Source organism: Schistocerca gregaria, chromosome 1 (assembly GCF_023897955.1).
Source record: "Schistocerca gregaria isolate iqSchGreg1 chromosome 1, iqSchGreg1.2, whole genome shotgun sequence".
NCBI lineage: Eukaryota > Metazoa > Arthropoda > Insecta > Orthoptera > Acrididae > Schistocerca > Schistocerca gregaria.
The window spans coordinates 220,247,262-220,273,128 of record NC_064920.1 but is presented as its reverse complement, the minus strand read 5'-3'; the positions used below and the strand labels follow the sequence as shown (position 1 = coordinate 220,273,128).

At 40.2% G+C, this 25,867-nt stretch overlaps 1 protein-coding gene across 1 annotated transcript in view; it reads right to left on the bottom strand.

The window, feature by feature from the left end:
• The window catches only part of LOC126337770 (kinesin-like protein KIF23), a 138,927-nt gene that overhangs the window by 104,325 nt on the left and 8,735 nt on the right, over window positions 1–25,867 (bottom strand). Inside the window, exons 3-5 of the mRNA XM_050001497.1 lie at window positions 13,557–13,721; window positions 10,488–10,686; window positions 8,006–8,144 (exon numbers count right to left, since the gene is read on the bottom strand). Coding sequence (XP_049857454.1) covers window positions 8,006–8,144; window positions 10,488–10,686; window positions 13,557–13,721 — 503 coding nt within the window. The remainder of the gene's footprint in view (window positions 1–8,005; window positions 8,145–10,487; window positions 10,687–13,556; window positions 13,722–25,867) is intronic.

Below are 25,867 nucleotides of genomic sequence, written 5' to 3'. Positions count from 1 at the left end.
TGCAGGATAGAACAAGGGCTCTGTAGAGCTGCTGCAGCAGCAGCAGCAGCAGCATAGAGCGATCTGCACCCCAGTTGGTGTTGCTCAGGCAGCGGAGGGTATTGAGGTGCTACCAGCAGTTCTACTTAAGCTGACAAAGGTGAGAAAGCCAAGTCAATCTCCAATAGTCAGTGGATCGTCATTAAGGTAGAGTTATGGTACCGGATGAATGGTATGACACCGACAGAAGTGCACGACACGTTTTCACGGGTGAAAACTGGAAGCCGTGGGCTAGAGCCCATGACTGCATCTTGTAGATAGCTCCCTGTAGGTGCCACTCGGCAACACCAGTACTGGAAGAGCAGTATGAAATGCAGAAGTCGTCTGCATACAGAGAAGGTGCAACTGATGGCCCTCCAACTGCAGCTACTGTTAATGGCTACTAAAAAAAAGAATCAATATGGAGCCCTGCAGGACCCCATTCTCCTGGATACAGGTTGATCTATGGGAAGCACCAACTTGGACATGAAAGTACAAAGCAACAGGAAACTGGATAAAAATCTGGAGTGGGTCCCCAGAGTGGCATGGATATATCGTCAGGTGGTGTCACATGCTTTCCGTAAATAAAAAAAATGACAACGAGGTGTCGGCACCTGGAAAAGGCTGTTTGGATGGCACACTCAAGGGGCACAAGATTATCAGTGGTAGAGCGACACTGGCAGAAACTGCCCTGGCATGAAGCCAGTACTCCTCGTGACTCCAGGAGCCAACACAACTGCCGACTCACCATCTGTTGTAACAGCTGACATAGAATGTTGGCGAGATCATTCCACTGGAGGATGTGATTGTGAGGCTGGAAATGCATGAAGCGTGCAAGGAGTCAGTTTACCCCCTCAGGGTCACCTGCTGCCACCGATGAAGTACTTATATCCATTCCCACTATGGATGAGGCATCAGTGAGATCCAGGTCCCCATCTCACCCTCAGATGCAGAATTGGTAGGGAGTGGTGGTATTGCGGTCACTGGAGGGTCCTGTTTCTTAGCAGTCTTCTTCTTGGATTGCCTGCCCTCTCGTTTCTCTTTAGGAGCTTGCTCAAAGGACTCCTCTGAAGTAGTTTCAGGCACGGAGGAAGACCAGGAAGCTCTTTGTCCAGCAGTGTTTGGCTCCTTTTGCCACTGGCGAGTGTCCACTGTGGCATCAGTAGAGACCTTGAAGGAAGGGTCCCAAGGAATCTGTTCCACAGAAGAGGAGCCGGAGGAGGCTGTCTCTCGAGCTGCGGGGAAGGGACCGTAGTCACCTGCGTTTGGGGGGGGGGGGGGGGGCGGCGGCTTGCTCCTGAAGTAGGTACTTTGGGAGCAACAGATTGAGATTTTCTCCTACCACCATGGGGCGGATGTATTCTGGTGGCCCGGAGGGCCCACTGTTCATGGCACAGAGTGTGACGGCGACATTAAAGTAGCTGTAGCATATGTAAGACATCAACCAAACGGGGTGTAATCGCTCAAATTTACGTTTAGCCTCTAGGTACGTCTATTGGTCCAGTACTCCTTTTGGAGTACTGTGGAGTATGCCAAGCAGGTGGAGTGGTGCTCTCCACAGTTGATAGAAGTGGGAGCAGGTGCACATGGAGTATCTGGATGTAGTGGACGTCCGCAGTCACAACATGTGGCACTGGAAGCTTGGGGGGAAGACATATGCCCAAATTTCCACCACTTAAGGCACGGCATAGGGGAAGGGACGTATAGTTTAACATCACAGTGGTGAACCTTCACCTTGACCTTTTCAGGCAATGAATCACCCTCGAAGGCCAAAATGAAGGCACCAGTAGCAAGCCTGTTGTCTTTGGGTCACCTGTAAACATGCTGGGATGAAATGAACACCTCGCCGTTCTAGATTGGCATGAAGCTCGTCAGACTGCAAGGGGAGGTCTCTATGGAAAATAATCCCCTTTATCATGTTGGGTCTTTTATGGGGAGTGACAAACAGGAATATCACACAGCCAGTCACATGCGAGTAACACCAGTCTGCACCAGTTCTGATCCTGGGCAGCACTATCACTTCAAACTTATCCTCAAGATGTTCAACAAAAAATTGAGGCTTTGTAGGTAGAAAGGAGTCCCCATCCATTCTGCTATAGGCTAAATACTGAGGCGAACATGGCTCTCTTCTTTCGGTAGGCTTATGTTCCTCCCATGGTGTAGCAAGGGAGGAAAATGATTTAGGGTCATACTTGTCAGCATTGTACTCTATCTTGCCCTTCTTAAGACAGCTGGCACCGTATGGTCACCAGCAAGAGATGACTTAGTCCAATTCATTGCACGTCATCTGCCCTGATGCCACCCACTCAGCTCAGGGGCTCTCCCCATGAGCACCACCCACCCACAGCAAAGGCCACCTGACATGATGGTCATTGCTGGGAGTCCTGATGCCCCAGGACAGACCTCTACTCCTTGCATAGGTGGGGAGTTTACAGCTCAAGCATCAGCAGAGCGATCCCTGTGGTGTCAGGAGACTACCACCAAATGGGTACATGACAGCCCAACCACAACGGACTGGCCATCATGCTGGATACTGGATGCAGAGAAATCCAATATTGTCATGGGGGGCAAAAGACAGGAGATGACATACCCGAAAAAGTGCCCTCGCCCAAATAGTTGAATTGCAGGTGGAGATACAAAGCCATGACAAGAGGCTCAGGAGATTGAATCTGAGGGCACTATGGATAACTCATGCACCACGTAAGGCGCCCTTACCCATATCGCCCGCACTTATGTGGAATTTGGAAAGTGGCAGGTCAAACCATAAAAATAGGACCTGAACTCATACAGCCGAAAAGTGGGAGACTCCTTTTAGTCACCTCTTACGACAGGCAGGAATACCTCGGGCCTATTCTAACCCCCCGACTGAGGGTTTTTTCATTGTCATTCCACTACAATGTCCGAATCCCATATTCGCAGGTGCGAATACATTTCATGAATTTATTTTTCCCTTCTGGTCTCTCTACATGTTATAAATACACTGTGCATATCTGAAATCTTCACATTCTTACCTGTGAAGTTTCTTTAAACCTATTGTTCACTAACATGCTATTGACATTAACAGGATAATTAGTTTAAGGAGATGTATTTGGAAATATTTTTAACATTTACAGTATTCACAAACCACATGCTCTTAAAAATTCAAAATTAATTTTTTCTTTTAACACTGACATACCTTGTTTGAAAGCCCTTATTTTCCTCATTATTAAAAGATTTTCTTCTCCAAGAACATGATTTTATACACTATTTTTATGTGATTGATTGATTGAGAGGGGTTATGGGACCAAACGGCAAGGTTACCAGTCCCGCGATTCAGAAGTGAGTTACAGACGAAAGAGGGTCTGCTAAAAGTGGACAGATGCAGTCAGAGGAGTCACATTATAAAATAATGAACATTAAACACACACAGTAAAGGCATAAAAAGTGAGACCAAATCTAAAAACTGGAAAAAAGGGGGAGGGGGGGGCAGTCATGGGGTCACAGACCAAGACGGCAGTAAAAAGAAGTCCCAACCATAACCAACCTGCCCCTACTCCAAGACTAAAGGAGAACCTTATATCTGGAAATAAAAACCACATTCACAGAGGAAACCAAGGACCAGTTCAACCATCCGTGGATCATCAGCTAATATTAAATTTAAGGAATCGGGAAGACTATACTCAACACAAAATGCTAAAAGAAGGGGACATTCCACCAATATATCATCAAGTGTGGCTCCACAACCACATTGTGGGGGGTAGGTTGTTACATAGGAGGAAACAATGGGTGAGCTGGGTATGAGCAATGCATAAATGGCCTAAAACAGTTGACTCCTTCCAAGTGGAGCAGAAAGAAGACTGCCAAACTGCAGTAGACTCCTTGATTGTATGGAGTTTATTACTATGAGCAGTAGCACTCCAGATGGCATTCCACTGTTGCACAAAGAGAGACTTGACATAGATCCACATATCCGCAGCTGGAATCACGAAAGGAAATAGGGGGAGGGAGGGGGGGGGTGCTTCTCTAGCCAAATGATCCACCAATTCATTCCTTGGGATGCTCACATAACTTGGGACCCAGAGAAAGACAACTGAAGAGGCGGCCCACTCAAGGGCAGAGAGGTCATGTATAGCAGAGATCAAAGGGTGATGAGAGAAGCATTGGTCAATAGACTGCAGGCTGCTCATGGAGTCTGAACAAATTACAACACTGTGGAGAGAGGCCTGATAAACAAAGAGGAGAGCCCAGCGAATGGCTGGAAGCTCTTCTGTGAACACAAGCAATAAATAGTGCTCTAAGCCAGTAGGAGATGTGAAAGCATATCCCACCTCATCAATAGTCTTGGAACCATCAGTGTAAAAGATGGTGGCACCCTGGAACTCTGTAAGGATGGCACAGACAAGGTGCCAGAAAACCATAGGAATGACACAGACCTTAGGACCCTGAAACAGATCGGTCCTAATCTGTGGTTTAGGCACCATCCAAGGGGGATGGGGGTGGTGGTATGGGAGGAAAGACACAGGGTGCAGTCCAGTGAATGGAGATCCCAACAGGCGAAAGTGAGACGCATGCCAACCAGCGGGTTTTAAGGAGGAGACGTACTTCACTGGCGAAGAGCACAGGGTTCACAGGAGAGTCAGGGTATTGGCGAATGGCGATTGCATTAGAAACAAGGAATTGGCTGTCGGGTATATAGAGGGGGAATCCCAGTTTCTGTGAAGAGACTACCAACAACACTCGTGCGAAAGGCACTAATAACGAGATGCACTTCACAATGATCCACAGAGTTAAGGATTTTCAAAGTGAAAGGAGCTGCTGAGCCAGAAACCTGACTACCATAATCTAGTCTGGACAAGACCAGATCATGTTAAAGATAGAGAAGAGAGGAACAGTCTGCACCCCAAAATGTGTGGGCCAGGAGGCTGAGAGCATTAAGCTTCCACATACATGTCATCTTTAGGTGGTGAATGTGGGGTAGCCACATCAGCTTATCAAAAATGAGGGCCAAGAAACGGGACTGTGCTACAACATCGAGGAGCTGCTTGCCTAAATAAAGTTCTGGAGCAGGGTGTACTGTGGGGTGATGACAGCAATGCATAACCCACATTTGGAGGGAGGAAACTGTAAACCATGGGCGGTGGCCACACAGAGGCCTGTCGGATGGCACCTTGGAGCTGGCACTCAGCATACACTACAAGGTCCAAAAATCAACTTATAACACCGAGGTAACAAGAGACCTAACAGAGGTCAGAAGCCCCACCGACAGGCGCTGCAACAATTTCAGCTACTTCCTTCACAGACCAACCTCCTCACTTTTTAAGTGTCTCTGTGCTAAGGCTCATTGCCTTACTAAGCAGAGCAAAAAGGAATGCTGGGAGTGCTGTGTTTCTTCCCTGGAGACATCTGCCTCTTCATTGCAGGTTTGGTCAAAGCTCTGTAGCCTATGGACCGCCAGTGGCAGTCAACTGTCCAGGGTCTGAACCTCAGAGATGATATGTGCACTGATCCATTGGTCCTCGCAGAACACCTCGCGACACTTTGCGATGGCATCGTCATCCTCTTTCTACCCTACTACCTTTCTCTGGCAGAATGGCAGAGTTGAACACCCCCTTGTCCGTTTCATCCCGCATCATGCCCAAAATGCAAGCAACGAAAGCACCACAAAGGTACAGGGATGTACAGCTTCAAGTCACATACGTAGCACATAACCTTGACCTTCCCTGGGAGGCCAAAATGAAGGCGCCAGTATCGGTGCGGTTGTCTTTGTGACCCTTCTGCACACCTCGAACAAAATGAACATCATGCCACTCCAGATTAGCCCGAGTTCCTCATCAGTTTGCAGGATGAGGTCCCTATGAAAAATTACTCCCTGGACCATATTCAGAGATTAGTGAGGAGCGACATTGCCAAGATGATCACAGGCACGAAGAGCTGTGGATTGGGTGGCAGAAGAAGCTTGGATCAACAGGTACATCTTACTGAGAGACTCCACTACACCAAACTTGTCCTCGATATTTTCTATGAAAAACTATGGCTTTGTGGCGGTGAATGTGTCCCCAACCGTCTTAGAACAGACGTGGTAACAGGGAAAGGGTTTCATCCCAAGACAGCAAGCCTGGCCCTCCTCCTATGGTGTAGTCAGGGTAGGGGAGGTTGCCGAGCCATACGAAGCAGCATTCAAGGATCCTTCACGATTCAAAGAGATGGCCTTTTGAGAACTGCCAGATTTTTTCAGTTTGATATGTTTCATGTGCCAATCACCCATCCTGATACCACCCACTCTGAACAGGGACTCTCTCCATGGGCACCACAGCAAGGGACATCTGTCAAGGCAGTCATTGCCCGTTCCAATGCTCCAGGTAGATAAACAACCACTCCTTGTCATACATGGGGAGGGAACAACTCAGGTATCAGTAGTGTGATACCTGTGTTGTCAGGGGGCTCAGCCATATGGGTACATAACAGCCCCACCACACCGACTGGTTACCTATGCTGGTGACCTAGCAGGGTGAAAGGGGGCTACAGTGGGGAAGGAAGGAAGGAAGAGGAATCCACACCGTAGATGCCGAGTTCTTCCCCATGTGGCTCTCACTAAAAACAGGAAATTTTGAAGTGGAGGTCAAACCTAAAGTGGGGACCTAAAAACCAGAAAGAATGGAACAACAGGCAAAAAGGAACAAAATTGCAACCAGTACAGGAAACCAAGTGGATAGCCAGGTCAACATAAATCAGAGCACCAAGAGAAAGGAAGGATGATGCGGCAACGGGGAAAGAGCGAGGATAGGAAGGGAGGAGGAAGGGTGAAGGAAATGCAGACAGGGAATGAAGAATGGGCTTGGGGACCCGTGTACGCCAGGGACGAACTCACGAAAGAACCATGAGGCCCCTGGATGGTACTTTTATCTGTAGCTAGTGTGTTTCACCATGTTTAAATGTATAAATGTTGCTCTTTCCAAAGTTCTGTGAAGAAGTTTAGTAGCCCCTATTTTTCTGACTCCAAACATGTGCAACTTCACTAAAATAATGTTATTTTATGAAATATTGAAATTATAAATTTCATTGAGGAAATTTTTGGTGGGATCTGATGCTCAAATTTGAACTTATTCATAAAACAGTATTAATAATTATTACTTTTTCAGCTTATACAGCTTTCAGCTAAATAGAATAACTATCTTCTCTAATGTGCACACGTTTTATCCATTTTCCTTACCTTTTAGATTATTCTCGGATCTATGATTGTTCTGAAATTTAATTTTCCCACTTCTGTACTTCTACACACAGCATTATGTGCAAAAGGCAGCAGTTATGAAGGTCTGGCAATCTAGTACAGTTACTGTGCGGGTTCGAGATTTGCAAACAATGAGGATCTGTACTACTAACACACCATACGCCAGCCCAGTACAAGATGCAACACAGGGTCAACGAAAATTGGTTTGTCAAAAAAATTTTGCATAATTATTGACTGAATTTAAAATGTTTCCATGATCTAATCATTAACAAGTATAAGAATATATGTTGAAAGTTTAACACAATAAGACAAATATTACAATTAGACACTGTGTATCCTGAGGCAGCATAACTGATGGGACGCAAATATATGAGGTCAGTCAGTCCACTATCTGAGAATGAGAGCACTTAGTGTCTTACAAGGAAGTTTACATGTAATTTCAAACCTTTCCTGAACTACCTCTCACTTACACGCTTTAAGTCAAATATTTAATGCATTAATTCGCCTGTAAAGTAATCGGACTTTTGATGCCATTTTAAACATAGGAGTTCAATTCTTTAAAGACTCACGAGTTTACTGATAGGCACTATAGATGATTATTAACTGCCACTTTTAGCTTTACACTAGGCTAAATGGTATCTACACAAGGCACTGAACTGATGCAAGGACACTTTTTAAACTAACACACAACCTGTTCACCATAGATGTGACACGTGTCCTCCAACTACCCTGATCTGCAGTAAATATTTCAGTTATAAACAGCTCATTAACAATCCTCACCTGCCTCCCGAAGCCTCTGGCCACTGTTCTTTGTACGATTTGTACGTTCGCTACCTGCCAAATCAACTAGTGACAGCTGGCTGATACAAACTGCTCTCTTATCTTGAAGCACCGTTTCTCCTTGGCCATCAAGAGGAGCCTGGTGGCAAAATGAATAATGTTGAACATTGCATTGCAAAAATTGAACTACAATACATGTTTGGAAATAGCCTAGTCTCATTTCTAAAAAACTTATCTTGCTGTTTCAACAAGACGTTCTGTGTAAATTGTATGAGGGCTATTCATAAATTAAGCTCAGACTGACAATTTTTAAAAAAGATTTTTAAATACATACAACCTGTAATTGCTGTTGACATTGCTTCTCTAAAAGTAACTGTGCGACCCAACACCAGCTTCTTTACTCCATCATCAGAGAGTGGTACCACATGACACTCCAACCAGTTGGTGACACCATCCTTGAGCTCAACATCAGTCATGAAGTGCTGAGTAGCCAGCAAGGCTTGCACAAGACATGGAAACGTCTTTGTGACAACTTCAGACTTTAGGGAGGATACTGGAAACGCTCCCAGCCAGAAAGTAAGTTTTTCCTTCCTTCAGAGTGTGGTTGTGCATTGTTGTGAAAGAGAGATTTTCTCAGACCGCTTAATTTCTAGCAATATTTGAGCTAAATTGTCTAATTATCACATCAATACAACTGCATTCCGATTAATTATCTTTTCAGTGTAAAATTCATGACTTTTGAGAATTTAATTTTGATTTGTGGTAACAACTGCAAAGCAAACAAGTATCGACGAAACAGAAAACTAATTGTGAACAAAAACCTGAAATTTTTGAGCCATATGCTCAAAGCTGTCAACAACAGCATCCTTTACGCTGAATTTACCTCCAAATCGAATTAGTAGTAGAGATTATGTGCACAGCTTTGAATCAAAAGGATGAAATGCAGAGCCTGTTGCTCCAAATTGGTATGTAACTAGTCATCAGTCTATACGAGCAGGCTGTGTTGAAAGTTGATACCTAGTACCATATTGAGGCATATGGCAAGTGGGGAGGGGGTCGAGTTATTGGAATGTCACCCAGCTTTTAACAGGTGAGCACTGGCCATGACTGAGTGGACAACACCGTTTTAATGAGAAATGAACCACTTTTCATTTTCAAAATCACTGCTGCACCCCCAGACTTGTGCTCAAGATGTTCAACAAAAAATAGTGGTCAAAAAGGTATAAGTATTGTGTGGAGTTGTCTTTTAGCCCTAACTCACTCCCATATAGCAGCCAGGGAAAGAAACGTAGGGTCTCCGCGTTTAAGTGGTTCTGAAGCAAGTTTGATCTGCTACATTTACGAGTCACCTGTGTTGGTGCTACCCACTCCAAATGGGGGCTCTCCCCTACTCAGCTGCACCATAGGCAACCTGGCAAGTTAACCACTGCTTTAGTGCCCATGCCCCAGCCACGACTGGCACATGCACCTTGGCGTCCAGACACTGGTGTTATTCCTGCTTTGTGAGGGGGACTATCACCAACAAACAAAAGTGCCAAGAACAGCTATAGTCATGGTTTTATTGCAAACAACATCTACTGGCACAATATCTAGCAGGCTAGACAAATTACTCAAAATTGTAGGAATCTTATCACCAGCAACAAGAGAAGTTGATAAATTATCGGCAGGAAAAATGGACAGGACTGCATTTAGTGGTTGTGGAATGGAGTAGGGACCAGGCCAGAGCAAGCCTTGTGTTACAAGGCAGTACGAACTTTGGGCTGGAGTTTTACTATGAAACGTCAATGACAGTGCTACAACTGTAAGATCCTGAGAGCTGTTGGCACCAGATTTACCCTGGGGAATGCAGTGGTAGGATGTGCATTGCTAATGATCTTGTGGTGGGTTGTGTTTTGGGTGTAGATCTGTTTACAGAGAAGGGGGAAAAAAATTTCTTCGGGAAAATGATATTTTGTGAATGACAGTGTTCAGATTTCAGTGGATTTACTGCAAACTTACAATGTCCATGGTAAAGGGGATTACAACTGACAGCCACTGAAAAAGACATCAGCCTGAAATTACAGCCATTTCTTACCTGAAGAAGCACAGAGCATATAAAGTTATACAGTACCTAGCAAATGGACAGATACACATATCATTCCAGTTTTCAAGAAGGGTCAAATAATCTCTTCATTTTCTAATTTTAAGATTAATATAACATGACACAATAGACAATGAATCTCTACAGTGTTGACTATTCCTGCTTGCAGAAAGCAGGTGAGTGAACTTAACTTGTCGCTGGCAAGAGGGACAATAACTTCATCCACTTTTTCTACTTGTTGCAGGCAGACTGACAACATGATTACCATGGTCTCCTTTTCCAACCATTCAAGTGCCATGAAGCATTTGTTTATTCCTAATAGCCTATCTGAAGTTAAGTTATTAATAGCCCTCATACAAAGTATGATTTACAAATGAACGTGTATTCCATCGTAAGATTTACCTGCACCAGTCTAATTGTGAACACCGAATGACTACGACTTGATTCAGCATTCAGCGAAGTGTGAGCCATCCTTTTACGTCTCTGTCCTTTGTAAAATAAATCAAATGCTTCTTCTGTTGATTTAACTTCCACTTCTGTCACACCATGTACATACATATTGTGATTAGCATCTTCTCTGATGATTCGACTTTGCAGAGATCTAAAATTAACAATGAAATAATTTTAGAAGAAATTAGTGGAACAGCTCACTGTATCAGCTATGGCTGCAAAGATTTTTACATGTTTTGTGTTATTTGTTTGAAGTGGATGTAAATACCACCAGTTTATGTACTTTGTGCCCTTATACAAAGAACTAATGTATTTTTATTTCAGATGAACACACATGGCTGTATCATGTCAATGGAACATTTAGAGGAGCATAACTTTCTATTTATTACAGAAAAAACTGAAGTTCTTAAAATATAACAAAAATCTGAAATATAACAAAAATTCTAAAATACAAAATCTTATTTGTAACAGCAATGCTGTAGACAATTTATCTGTATTGCTTTATGAAGGTAAGTAATGAAATTTACATCACTGGTAAAAACCCACTTTATGAACAGTGTACAGGATGTTTCAATACATATTTTACAACCTCATTTTTGTTGTTTGGTTCAGATGCTGTAACAGTTTTTGCCTTGTGTAAATCAAAATACAAGCAACTGTCCTCTTGGTATTTAGAGTGTAGCGTGATACGCTATGCATATCACTAAATTAAAGACACCTGCCACATCTACTGTCAGTATGTGAAGGCTAACTCAAACACACTATTATGGGGATTGTGAAATGGTATTTACTGACAGATAGCCTGATTGATGAATGAGATTTTTGTACACAATTTGTTACTGCTATATCAGACAAGTCCTCTAGCCATAGATACACAAAGCTAACTAAGCAAAGCCAAGGCAGGTAGGTAGCCAGTTATTGCTGAGGAAAAGGCACAACATCTTGAATGAGTTATTCAGCCCAAATCTGTTTCTAAAGTGTGAAAGAACTCCAAATGTGTTACATGAAAACTATCATCCACAACCAGCAGTACAGAAATGTCATGCAGACAGCAGTATGTATGTGAAGCATCATACAAGCCAACCTACGACAAGTGAAGATGACAGAGAGAAAATACCTGTGGCTTTCCACCATTCACCACCAAAGACTCTTTGGAGGACCTCTTCACCACAATTAGTTTACTGTTAAACTATTTTGCAACAAGCACCACAACACCAGGCCAAGGATGTTTAAGATGTCCTGAACCAGCAGCTCCAGAAAATCACAAAAGAAGCAGATGGACTCCTTAGCCTCCTTGGTAACCTGACATTACACCTTTTGACTTATTCCATTAGAGACACACTTTATTAAAATAAAAGGAGCAATATCACAAAAGGTAAGAAAGACCACTAACACAAATGCCATAGTTGTACACACAGTATGCAGTGTGTGGCTAGTATGCAGTGTGTGGCTGGAGCTCGAATACAAGTTAGATCTACTATTTTCAGAACATTGGATCTTTGAATACCATATGCCAGATCAGTTCATCTCGAACAAGAGTGGGAAATACTAACTGACTACTCTTGAAATCTCAGCTATGAAACAGTTCTGAACTGAAGAATTTTAACCAGATTCCAGAACTTTGAAAAACAAGGTAATGTACATTGAGCAACACCTTCCTAGTTTTAGGCAGTTATGTCAAAGTTGAAAAGGACACATGGGCACTCAAACATTTAGTCCAACCATTTAACATGCTTCAGCCATCTCTTATCATAAAACTAGATGATCATAACTGCACCTGAAGTTTTCACGTATTTGTCAACTTTTCCATTTGGTAAGGAATGTAACCATTATTATTAGATATTATTTTTCCAACTGAACACTGCAAGGCAATTGTTTCACTACCCCTATTTTGGATTTTAAGAGAAATACTCACAATTTAAAATTTTTAGAATTACAAATGGAAAGTAGTGTCGTGTGTTCGTAAAATAAAAAGCCATTTGCTACATGAAATAATTAGTCCTAAAAATTCAGTCTCATTACCTTTATAAGTTTCCCTCTCTAATACTATTAATTAACTTATTTTCTTTTATTTGACAATAAAATGGAATTTATGATTTGCCACCAAATGGTGAGGTTACACATAGTTGGGATCAAGAGCAGACAAGACAGTCTGTAGTTATTCATGAGGGTCTATATCAATCATAAGGATAAAATCAAATCTGTATGTAACCCACCAGTGCCTTTTATTATGTATGTTTCAAAAGAGAATATTTGTTAATATTATCTGGCATCATCAATGTATGTTGTGTGGATAACAAAGAATATACAAGGATGATTCAAAACTTTATTATATAAGGAACTCCTGGTCAGTAAAGTACTGTTTGGGAGCAAAAATCAGTTGAGAATCACTTTCAAATCTCCAGCCTGCCCACAGCAGAGGCAATGAGATCTGGCCTGTGTGCTGTAGCACAGTGCATGGCACAGTGTACTCCTCATCAGGTCCCGTCCCATGTAACTATATGAAACTAAGAATGCCTTGAGTGCATTGTGTCCTTTGAGCACCACAGGCAACCTTAGTTGCAAACACACCAATTTCCCCATAGCTGTTTTAGATGGACAAAGGTGTTATGTGATGATGTAATTACAACAGGGACAGACAACAGCATCTTCTTCTGAGCTTGTGTGTGTACTGTGAAGCAGCAAAGATGAAAGTGAGCCAATCTTCAAACTTACTTTACATCCAAACAGTACACTTCCAGACATGGGGTCTTTATCAAAACTTCATCTGTTAAGTCAGCCTATACGAACTCTACAATCCCGTAAAGAAGAAATTTTGAATCACCCTGTATAACAATGCCTTGTTACTTTTCGACTACACCATATTCCAAAGTACCAACAACGTTGAAATTTTAGATATTGAGTTTGTAGTCATAGATCAAGGAGTTTAATACCATAAGGAAACCAAACATTTCAAGTCAACTCTTGATTTTGGCCAAAAATCACAGATTTCAGCTCTTAAATATGATGCTTGATATTTACCTTTGCCTCAAGCAATCTTCTGGTATTTCTTCCAACAGATCATATGTATTGTTATTGTAAATTTCAATGTATGTGACAAATACTGCATATGTATTGTCTTCTTCAGCACAAGTCAATTTTGTTGAATCACTCACTCTCTGGTCCTCAATATAATTTGGTTCTTTCCTGGAAACAAAAAAGATGCAGATTAAACACAAAAGTCCATTTTAAAAAATACTGAGTGTCCCAAAAAGAATGACCCAATTTTAACTTGTAATAATATTGAGACAAATGACACTAGGTAACAAACAGTACTAGATGTGATTGGCATGGTCTAGAGTTTCAGAAAAAATCCGCTAGATGTTGCTACAAGCATTGACCTGGAGCATGCAGCCAGTCTTGCGCAATATGGCACCCGCACAACAGAAGGCATATTGTGTTATTGAATTTAGTCGTACTCAATCAGTGATTGCATTTCAGCAGGTGTTTCATATTCGATTTCGCACTAAACATTTCTTCCTTACCTCGTGACAGTGCTGAACTAAAAACAAGAATATCAGCTGCTGTAGCTTCAGACACCTTACGCTCAGTTTGGGATGAATTCGGCTATCGGCTGGATGTTGTCCGTGCAGTCGATAGAAAACATATTGAACATTTATGACAGATTTTTATAAACAGTCTTTTCTGGGTAATTTAGTATGCAATTTGTTGGTGTTAAGCCCTTCTTCCTAATAAATAATTCTATTTAAAATCAAGTCATTCTTTTTGGAACACCCTGTACATAAAAATGAGGGGTCATTTAATGCAGTCTCGCAGGGGGGAAGAGTGACAATTTCAGAATTTAGACATGAATACTTACTTACATGTCTTAATAATAAAACTGCCAAATAGCATAGTCCTAACAGCAACAATATTTGATAAATTCATGTTTGAAGTTTCAACTGTGTGCATATGAAAATCAGTCAGGCATCACGTCCCCATTTTCACAGATCTGTTACCTATTAGTGAGTTGACAAACTGTCCAATTTTTCATGCGTCTTGTACATAGGCGACCAAGATAATACAATGTGTGATGAGTAGGACACATTTGTATTTTTATTACAAATGTTGAAGAATACACTTTTACGATATACTTAATTAAAAAAAAAAAATTAAGTCTAGCTATGTACGGGAACGGTATCGAGCTCTGATTTTGTACTGTAACCCTTCAGACCTATTATGAAGTATAAACAATAAAAGCATTTGGCATTGTAATTAATGGTCCTTATCTTCATTTAAAAATGACTCCAACATAAAATAACAACAAATTTGATGAACGTCGAAGTACTGGGACAGGAAGAGGGGAAGTGCAATGTATACTTTATTTTTTGCTCAAATGTTTCCATATCTGATAGCACTCTAAGGTGCAAAGAAAATCATCGTAGTAAAATATTCTTGGGTTTCAAATGGTATCGAGTGGTTAACTGCCCACAAGCTTTCGGCACGTATCTCCTCTGTCACAGTCAAGTGGCTGACTGTCATGTGAATGCCACTGCAATCTTGATATAGCAGTGCCGTCACCAGCAACATCACTAGTGCCCCATCCTGAACCATACACGGCAATGTTTCAGTTGCGAAAAAGCTGCACTTACTTAAACTCCCCAATCACAGGATCCAAGGCCGTACTCAGCTGCAATTCACTGTTTTAATTGAGGATGTTGTCAAATAATTTGAATCTATTGCTTCATTTATTACACTACCTCAAAAGCCGTTGGTCCGTTTAATAATAGAGGTACCGTTGAATGCCTGAAAAACGGACAGCAATTTGCATTACACAATACTTCTGTTATTAAATGGACCAACAGCTTCTAGGATAGCATAATAAATTAAGCAAAAAATCAAAATATCAGACAGCACCCACAACAAAGATGGTGGATTGCAGCTGAGTATGGCCTCTTATCCTGTGACGAGAGTTGAAGTGGGCACGGTGCTTGCACAGCCAAAGCATTGCCAGATATGGTACGGGACTGAGCACCACTGTAGTCACTGCCATAACCACAACTATATATGCATGGAAGCATCACTCACGCGACAGTCAAACCATTAGACAATGCCAGAGCAGATCTCTGCCAAAAGCTGGTGGGCAGTCAACCACTTTTACAACTTAAATTTAAGAATATTTTATTAATGGATATTGCTATGAGTGCATGCACTCTTACATAAAGATTTAACTCACTTTGTACATTGGCAAAAAATAAAATGAAAATGCTGCACCCACACACACACACACACACACACACACACACACACACACACACACACACACACACACACACCATCCACATCAAACACTACAGGTATTAGTAAATGAGACCATGTATATTCCTTGAAAAATTATTCCTAAAATATTCGTGGCTGACCTGCATATCAGAACTGTAAACAAGTGAGAGCTGCAAACAGTGATCAATCATTTTACTTGGGGTATATGCTGTATTTCACTGTTAAATGACTTTGGTGTAAAGAATTACAAGACAGCTTCGGTTTGTTGTATCAGTACGCATGTGACACCATCTTTACCAATATGTTCCAAAACTCTGCATATAAAAACAGGATTTTCTGGTGCTCACACTTCATGTTCTACTGGTGATAAAATGGCAGAGTCAATTGTTTTGGATAACCTTTCGTCTACGGACCATTTGTATAACCAACAGAAGGATTATCTTGTTGTCACTATCCTACAGTATGGCAACGAAGTATGAATATTACACAGTAAGCAAATTGTTTGCTTCTTTTTGCATTTGATGTGGTCTACGGTGGACCTTAGGGGCTTATGACGGCACTATTAGTTCAAGGGCTGCTCCTCACAAAGCATCAAAGTAAGTTTACAATTTTTCATACCAAAACTTAGCTGTGGATTCCAAGACTGCTATGAGCAGCAAATGACAATCTTATACAATATATTTCTACAATCCTGATCTTTAACAATCTCAAAGATTTTCTTGTTATCATTAGCCATTTCCAAAATACAGAAATTCAAAGTTACCCCTCTCGTGCACACAAAATACGCTTCTAAAATCTGGAGCGATGCGAAAATTTAGCTAATAAAGTGACTTAGCATGGAGACACACACTGCAAATTGTCTCAGAGGGTTCTGGGTATCCTTCGTTTTAGTACTGAACTACATGCAAAACTTTTTGTGCACATCAAATCCAACCTGAGATGTAAAATTAGTTTTGCATTAGTTCAGTTCCATGTAATTAAACTACCAAAATTTTACTGATGCATAAATTTATTTTGATCTGAGTGACATGCCTTGCTGTGGCAAGGAAATTAAAGGAACCAAATATGACCTTGTTTAAATGACTGACAAATGTCGAGTACCTTTTAAAAATTTTCCAAAATTTTTTTCTTGCATGTAACTGTATTCGCACTAATTTTTCTGAGAGAAGGACAGTGTCAATGGTAAATTTATAAGAAAATACAAAATACTGGAAGACAGCATGCAGTGGTTGTAATATCGAAAGAGTGAAGGAAGATTCCATGGTCATTCGTGTTACAATTTGAAATCAGTGGTTAATTATGCTGATATTTTTATCAATCTAAAAAATTATATTTTCTTTTGTAAATCATCCATCATACATTGTGTTATTCAGGCAAAGATGTTTAATTAATACTTAAGCAGTGAAGAGTATTAAAATTATAAAATTAAAGAACAAGGAAGTAATTCATATTGTGACTCATGTTAGAAAAGTACATTTAGGTCTAAAGTGTCCTCAGACTATTAGGAGTATGGATATGGTTTAATCACAGAAAATGCAAATTAGATTGGCATTCAAATAACACAGTTACAGATTTCTAAAAATATTTATACAATGTAAAATATTGTAATATACTGAAAATGCATGTGACTCAGCATTACATGACTCATGTTACTTGCTACTTATTGTTGGATAAAGATTTTCCTGTGAGCAGAGAAATAAAAATATGTCTAACATTATATACCAAATAAGAAACTTGTCAATTTTTTGAACACTGTGAAAAATTATAAGAGCATGGTGTCTGGGAAAACAAACTGTACATTCAATTAAAATTCAGAGAATTGAAAATATCCTCTTGCACTGACATCAGATGGATTAATTTTCTTTATAATTTTGTCCTGTATGCACAGTATTTCATCACATTTTGCAGGCCATTCCCAGCAATGACCAGCATGCTCCATTGCAATGATTTAATAAGAGTTTCCAAAAATTGCATGTACCTCTCCAACATAGAATTTATGATCATATTCTAGTTTGTACCAGTCTCAAACTTCTACAACTCCTATAGTACCTTCAGTATAATGATCTGCAGCAGGGAAAGTCTTTGGAGACAACACAAATGTTTGTAGTAGTCCTTTCTGATAGTGAAGGCAGTGAGTGCTTTTTATGTTTAACACAGACTGTGCTAAAGGGTCATTCCACGTCAGTTCAACAAATGAAACCATCGTTATCAACCTTACCCTCTTGGATTTAAATGAAATTAAGTATGCCTACAGTACTCATAAATAGTGCCACAAATTAATTTTTTCACATTTTTCTGATAAAAAGTTACTTAGTAATGGACTTTCAAAAATTGAAAAAAATGACAAATTTTTGACTCGCGGAACAATGTTGTTTTCTTTATAACTCTTGTTCTAATTAAGCTGGAACAATAAAATTTACTTAATTGGAAAGCTCTTTTAAAGAGCTTTTATATGATACCAAACATTAGCTTAATATATAGATACACATTATTTATAAAAATAACATTGTTGAATTTATCGAATTTGGAAAAACTGTATTTTTAAAATTCTCAAAAAAATATATGTGAAAGATACACTTTACATCTACATATTCTGAAAATTTCAACAAGGGATGAGCATGGGATCACCATCAAAAGCAATTTTACTTTAAGGGTGGTGCTTTAAAAATTCCTAAAAACTAAAGCATTTTTAGATATTAGGCCTACTTCTCACCAGCTGTACGTTGTTGTAAAATGTGGAAATTAAAAATAACTTATAATTGACAAAAGAACATATGTTTTATGCTTCTGTAATTAATAAATACAAAATGAAAATACCTGAGATCAGACCTAAATTCAGTTAGAAATTACTATCATTTTACAAATAGGCGTCCTATTGGTGCACTACTTCACACTTTGAACTAATCAATCTGTTGCACATCAACATTTCTGCACTGGATAACGTATATGTTCGCCCTGTAGCAGTTTCGGGGTTCACGATTGCCACTACTTCCCTACTGCTTGTGGACAGAAAGTCTGGATGACTCTGAAATGTAAAATATGGTGATGGTCCATGTGGATGTAAGAAACTGATTTCATCCTTCTCCTGATTTTTTTTAAGTATACAGGTTAACCACCAGTGTTCATTATAACCACAAGCTAACACATCCTTTTATGTCTTTGAACAGTATTGTATTACTGTCAAAAACTGTCACCAGTTCAATTTTACAATTGTTGGCGGAATGAGCAAAATGTCTTCTTTCTTGCCTTTTAAAGTGCGTGCAATATTAATTCTCTCATTGTTGAGTCCAAAAATGTGTCTTCTGAATTCCTTTCATAGGAGTAGTTTGTTTGGACCATTCTTTTTTCTGTTCCTGCAATTCTTCGATTTCCTCTTTGGACAAAAGAATGAGGGCTGTGGATGTGTAACATTTCACGACTCATAAAATCCTCAGCATTCTGAATCACAGCTGTATTTTGTCTGGAAAGATTATGTTTTGTAGCATGGTGCTTCGGCAGGCTTCTTACACTGCCACAGGGCCCCTTCCCGTCACCAGTAGCCCTGTATACCCAGTCAGTTGGCACAAGTGACTTAAGTCAAACAGCTGGTAACTATTTTTAAAATGACTAGTAGCACCATTAGAAATGATGGTCAACCCTGCCCTTGTTAGCAGTTGAAGAATTTTGTGCATTGCTAGCAAAGCATGTGCTGAGTCATGTCCTGTGTCATCACTTATAACTGAAACACTTTTGACATTCTTTTGAAAATATGCCACTTCTGTAAAAACTGAAACCTGGTCATTACTCTAGTAATACTCTTGTACTTTTTGTGGGAGAATTACAGACCAGTTCTCAGCAAAATCCCAATGAAGCACTAAACATGGTTCTCCAGCCTGTACACACCCTTTTACTTCTGCAACATGATGTTGCAATTTCTTCAGATGCTGGTGTGTTACTGATTTCACTGATCATTTCGCAAGTTCATCAATGAGACTGTCAAAGGCAAGTTTTCTTAATTAGTTTATTTTCCTCCCACGTCGCATAAGTAATTTCTGCAGAGTTATCTGCTACATCTTCCAGGCCAAGTGTCTGTAAAAATAGTCCTCCCTTTCCGGGGCAGTCACCACATTCTTGAAACAAACAAGTCTCTCGCTTTATGTCACAGACTACTAATGACTGCACACGCCCAACCAAGCCGTCATGTCACATGCTCCAATAAGTTCTTCAAAGTTAACATACGAAGTTCAAAATTCGCACAGAACACACAGACGGACATCTCTGGGTGGGTGTGTAACTACCCACTTAGGTGGTAGGGCACAAAATTTTGATCTTCGAATATGTGAAATTGTATAGTTACTCTTATAAATTGCAAAAGTTTCGTTAATACTGCGAGTCGTGTAACTCCTCACTTTTGCAATTTTTTAACCTTCAACTGTTATGGTTACAGTATCTTTTTTGTTGGCACTCTGGTGAGAACTGTTCCATTTACCTTGCACATAAAATGATTGCACCATTTGAACTTCACATAAAATGACTGCACTATTTGAACTTTAGTTGCTTCTATGGGATGAACATAATATTCACCAGGTCTTTCAAAGTCTCCTTTTACAGACAGCATATTACTTGATTTGTCCACCATGTACTTTAATACTGATAGAATGTGGTTCAAAATTGTTTTCTTTGAAAATGTCTCTGGAATAATAGTTAGAACCTGCACCTTTTCACTGTAGGATGCACAATATTCGACAGCTGAATTGATATTTGTGAGAAACTCCTGGCAAGAGGTGCAGAATCCTTTGGTTCATTTTCATCTGAAGATGAAATTTCGATTTTGAAGAGTGTGGTCAGATTTGATTAGTGTATTCATTCCATAGCTTTAGTAATTTCTCTGCACTTTCTTGATGCATAGAGCTTCTGACTGTTTCAGTGGCCACAGTTTCTTAACAGGACTAACATCTATCTCTGTAGTTGACTGATCAGGGTATTTAATTCTTCCTCTACTGATACGAAATCTGCACCAAGGGAAGCTTCACCTTGTTCAGATACTATCATTGTTGTTATTCTGTCAATACATTTAGAACACACAGAAGACACCACTGGAAATATCTACACCTTGAAACAGAGTCTTCAAATGAGAATACTTATTTCCCAAAACAAAGATTCCAAGACTTACCAAGCGGGAAAGCCCCAGTAGACAGGCACAATAAAAAAACACACAACCACACACACAAAATTTTGAGCTTTCGCAACCGGCGGTTGCTTCGTCAGGAAAGAGGGAAGGAGGAGGAAAGATGAAAGGATGTGAGTTTTAAGGGAGAGGGTAAGGAGTCATTCCAATCCCGGGACCGGAAAGACTTACCTTAAGGGGAAAAAAAAAGGAAAGGTATATAGTCGCGCGCGCACACACGCATAAGCAGACATATTTAAAGGCAAAGAGTTTGGGCAGAGATGTCAGTCGAGGCGGAAGTGCAGAGGCAAAGATGATGTTGAATGACAGGCGAGGTATGAATGGCGTCAACTAGAAATGCCTTGGTGCACGGCCAGCACATCTGGGCACAGTGTTACACACCGTCCGGATTATCTGGATACTCCCCACTAACACCAACCTATCCGAACTCCGGAGATGGGAACTTGCCCTTCAATATATACTCTCTTCTCGTTATCCACCAGGCCTCAATCTCCGCTAATTTCAAGTTGGCGCCACTCATACCTCGCCTGTCATTAAACATCATCTTTGTCTCCACACTTCCACCTCGACTGACATCTCTGCCCTAACTCTTTGCCTTTAAATATGGATGTCCGCGCGGGTGCGCGCGCGTTTATATACCTATCCTTCCCCCCCCCCCCCCCCAAGGTAAGTCTTTCCGCTCCCGGGACTGGAATGACTCCTTACCCTCTCCCTTAAAACCCACATCCTTTCATCTTTCCTTTTCCTTCCCTCTTTCCTGACAAAGCAGCCACCGGTTGCGAAAGCTCGAAATATTGTGTATTGTTTTATTATGCCTGTCTACCGGCGCTTTCCCGCTTGGTAAGTCTTGGAATCTTTGTTTCTCTTATGGATTTGCAAATAGTCAGGGTACTTCACTCTCCTGTGGCCCGAGTCAGAAGACATTTCAACAAGCAGTCCTTTTCACAAAACACATTGCCATTGTGTCATCTGGACAATTCCTCATGAAAACACAGAACTCCGTGGATGGTCTCAGATTTCTTAGAAGCCTCTTCAGTAAGCAAATTAGCACTGAACAACTACTATACAGAAAAAATGAAATGACTGTACAAAACTGTTGGCCATGAGGACCCATGCAGGGGAGTTCGGCCGCCGTATTGCAAGTCCTTTTTAGTTGACGCCACTTCAGTGACTTGCGAGTCGGTGATAAGACACACAACACCCAGTCATCTCGGGGTAGAGAATTTTTTTTTTTAGAAATTCCCCTGTTCAAAATGGTGTTCTAACTGTCATCTTTGGAGACCTGTATCTAGGGGCAGAAATTATTTTGGAGAAAACAAAAAGAGTACACGTTTCTTACTCCTGAATTTTAACATATGCAAAATTCAATGACATTCGAGACTATGAAGGTAAGCCCCTACCTGAAGTGGTATGGATTGTGCCTTTAACACTTTTTAGTATTAAGAGCTAAAACTGCAAGGTAAATGAAACATAAAACATATGGCATGTAACAAACAACCCTTTTACGGGGCTACCGTATGATGGAACAAAGTAGAGCAGATGGTGGCTGCTAAGGAGCTCAGCAGGGCACTAAGACGGTCTAGCTTTCTCAACATAGAATTATGCTAGTTGTATTGGTAGTGTAAGTAATGAATCCTGATCAGAATTTCACAATCGAGTACTACGAATGCTTAAGATGTTCTCTTTTTAACTTCACTTGCAGTTTTGAAATATGGTTTTGTAAAAACCTAACTGCTGCTGTTGTTGTCATCTTCAGTCCTGAGACTGGTTTGATGCAGCTCTCCATGCTACTCTATCCTGTGCAAGCTTCTTCATCTCCCATTACCTACTGCAACCTACATCCTTCTGAATCTGCTTAGTGTATTCATCTCTTGGTCTCCCTCTACGATTTTTACCCTCCACGCTGCCCTCCAATACTAAATTTGTAATCCTTTCATGCCTCAGAACATGTCTTACCAACCGATCCCTTCTTCTGGTCAAGTTGTGCCACAAACTTCTCTTCTCACCAATCCTATTCAACACTTCCTCATCAGTTATGTGACGTACCCATCTAATCTTCAACATTCTTCTGTAGCACCACATTCCGAAAGCTTCAATTCTCTTCTTGTCCAGACTATTTATCGTCCATGTTTCACTTCCATACATGGCTACACTCCATACGAATACTTTCAGAAACGACTTCCTGACACTTAAATCTATACTCGATGTTAACAAATTTCTCTTCAGAAACGCTTTCCTTGCCATTGCCAGTCTACATTTTATATCCTCTCTACTTCAACCATCATCAGTTATTTTGCTCCCCAAATAGCAAAACTCCTTTACTACTTTAAGTCTCTCATTACCTAATCTAATTCCCTGAGCATTATCCGACTTAATTCAACTACATTCGATTATCTTTGTTGTGCTTTTGTTGATGTTCATCTTATATCCTCCTTTCAAGACACTGTCCATTCCATTCAACTGCTCTTCCAAGTCCCAGAATTACAATGTCATCAGCAAACCTCAAAGTTTTTGTTTCTTCTCCATGGATTTTAATAACTTCTCCGAACTTTTCTTTTGTTTCCTTTACTGCTCGCTCAATACACTGATTGAATAGCATCGAGAAGAGACTACAACCATGTCTCACTGCCTTCCCAACCATTGCTTTCCTTTCGTGTCCCTCAACTCTTATAACTGCCATCTGCTTTCTGTACGAATTGTAAATAGCCTTTTGCTCCCTGTATTTTATCCCTGCCACCTTTAGAATTTGAAAGACAGCATTCCAGTCAACATTGTCAAAAGCTTTCTCTAAGTCTACAAATGCTAGAAACTCTTCATCAGCAGATAAGCTTCGTGTAATGAAATTGCCAGTCACTCTGGAAACTGATGAACATGATTTTAATCGTGCTGCTCACTAAGAGCAAGTGTCAAGATCTTTTCCAAAAACTATTTACTGTGTTTGTATTACTCAAAATTTGCAATGAAGAAATTGATAATTTAAGTAACTGGGCTTCACTCCACTGACTCAATGAAACCTACATTTGCTTCAAAAGAAGATGAAATATTCACTGCCCCATTCTGTTATATAAGTAGCAAGCTGCCTCGAAGAGAGCTACTCTGATGGGCACAGAATTCTGTATAAAATTCTAGACAGGATTTTAGTAAAAGGATTTAATGTTTTTTGTGGTGTGTTTTAGGTTGGTTGATTCGGGGAAGGAGACCAAACAGCAAGGTCACTGGTCCCATCAGATTAGGGAAGGATGGGAAAGGAAGTCAGCTGTGCCCTTTGAAACAAACTATCCCAGCATTTGCCTGAAGCGATTTACGGAAATCATAAAAAACCTAAATCAGGATGGCCAGACAAGAGTTTAAACCGTCGTCCTCCTGAATGCAAGTCCAGTGTACAAATCACTGCACCACCACGCTCGGTGGTGTGTTGTGAATATTTATAATAAAACAAACGTTCATGTTACGAAAGGGGTCAATACAGATTCTGACCATTATTTAACGCAAACAAAAGTAAAACTTCAACATCGAAAACTCTTCAAAACATAAAATGTTATCCCAAAATTTGACACTGCTAAAATAACCCCAACTCTAACAAGTAAACTTGACAAAAAACAATCCAACAATTGGCAAAGCCTACAAGAAAAGTAGGCCACAAGAGCACAAAATTTAATTCTGTTTCAAAATAAATAACAACAACCTTGGAGGAAAGCGAATTGTAAAACAGCAATTAAGTCTAGGCATGAATAGTAACAAAACAAAATTTGTATCACATCTTTCTAGTTGTAAGAAAAAGAAACGTCTAAATTAAACCAACAGACTATATGAAACAATGAAAATGCCAACTCCTAGAAATTGAAAGACTTCAAAAAGAGCAGCAATATAAGAAACAGTTATAAAACATTCAAAATAAAACTGATTACCAACTTTGCTTCAAAAATGGAAATGGCTGTTTGGCTTTTAAACAAGAAAATTGTAAGGTACTTGCTGGTTTCTTTGACGAACTATTACACTATCCAGAACCAGTGAATACATTCCAATCACAGCAAACTAACAACACCAACTATAACACTTAAGAACCTGATGAAATTGAAATAATTAAACAAATTAAGAAACTTAAAAGCAATTAAGCATCCAGAGAAGACGGTATAACTGCAGAACTATAAAATCAGCTGGCCCTAACACTATAAGAGAGATCGCACAACTAACAGCATATATCTGGCAAACTCTGAAACTACCTGAGGACTGGAAAACTGCTCCAAATCACCCACTAAATAAAAAAGGCAATAGAACTGCTGTTAATAATTACCAAGGAATTTCTCCTCCTGGTTGCAAAAAATAAATCTTTAATTATTTACTTTATCAAGCCCAAGAACAGTTAGAACCTAAAGTCATTGAATATCAAGCAGGCTTTAGATCAGACAGATACTGTACGGAACAAATTCTTAATTTGAAACTAATTTCTTGTAACAATATTGTATATACATTTGCAGATTTTATAAAGCCCTACAACTTCAGTTGACTGAAAATTTTTGTCCAAATTTTAATGGAGCAAGGAATAGATAATAAAACTAATGCTGATTAAGGAAACATTAACTGACACTAGCTCTAAAGTTAAATTCATGGGAGAAATTTCTGAGTCATTTGATATAAGGATTGGTGTTAGATAGAGAGATGGACTCTCCCCATTACTGTAACTGTGTTTTGGAAAAGATCAGTACAGAATAGCAAGAGCAAAAGTTGAGTCAAAATATAGATCAATCAAGTCAGGCAGAAGCAATATGAGAGTAGATTGCCTCGCCTTTGGAGATTGACTGGTAATTTTAACTAGGTGTTTATCACAGCTCAAATAAAAATTGAAGTTCTTAAAGAAGTTGCAGAAAAAGTAGGACTACAAATGTCACTCAAAAGACAGATTAAC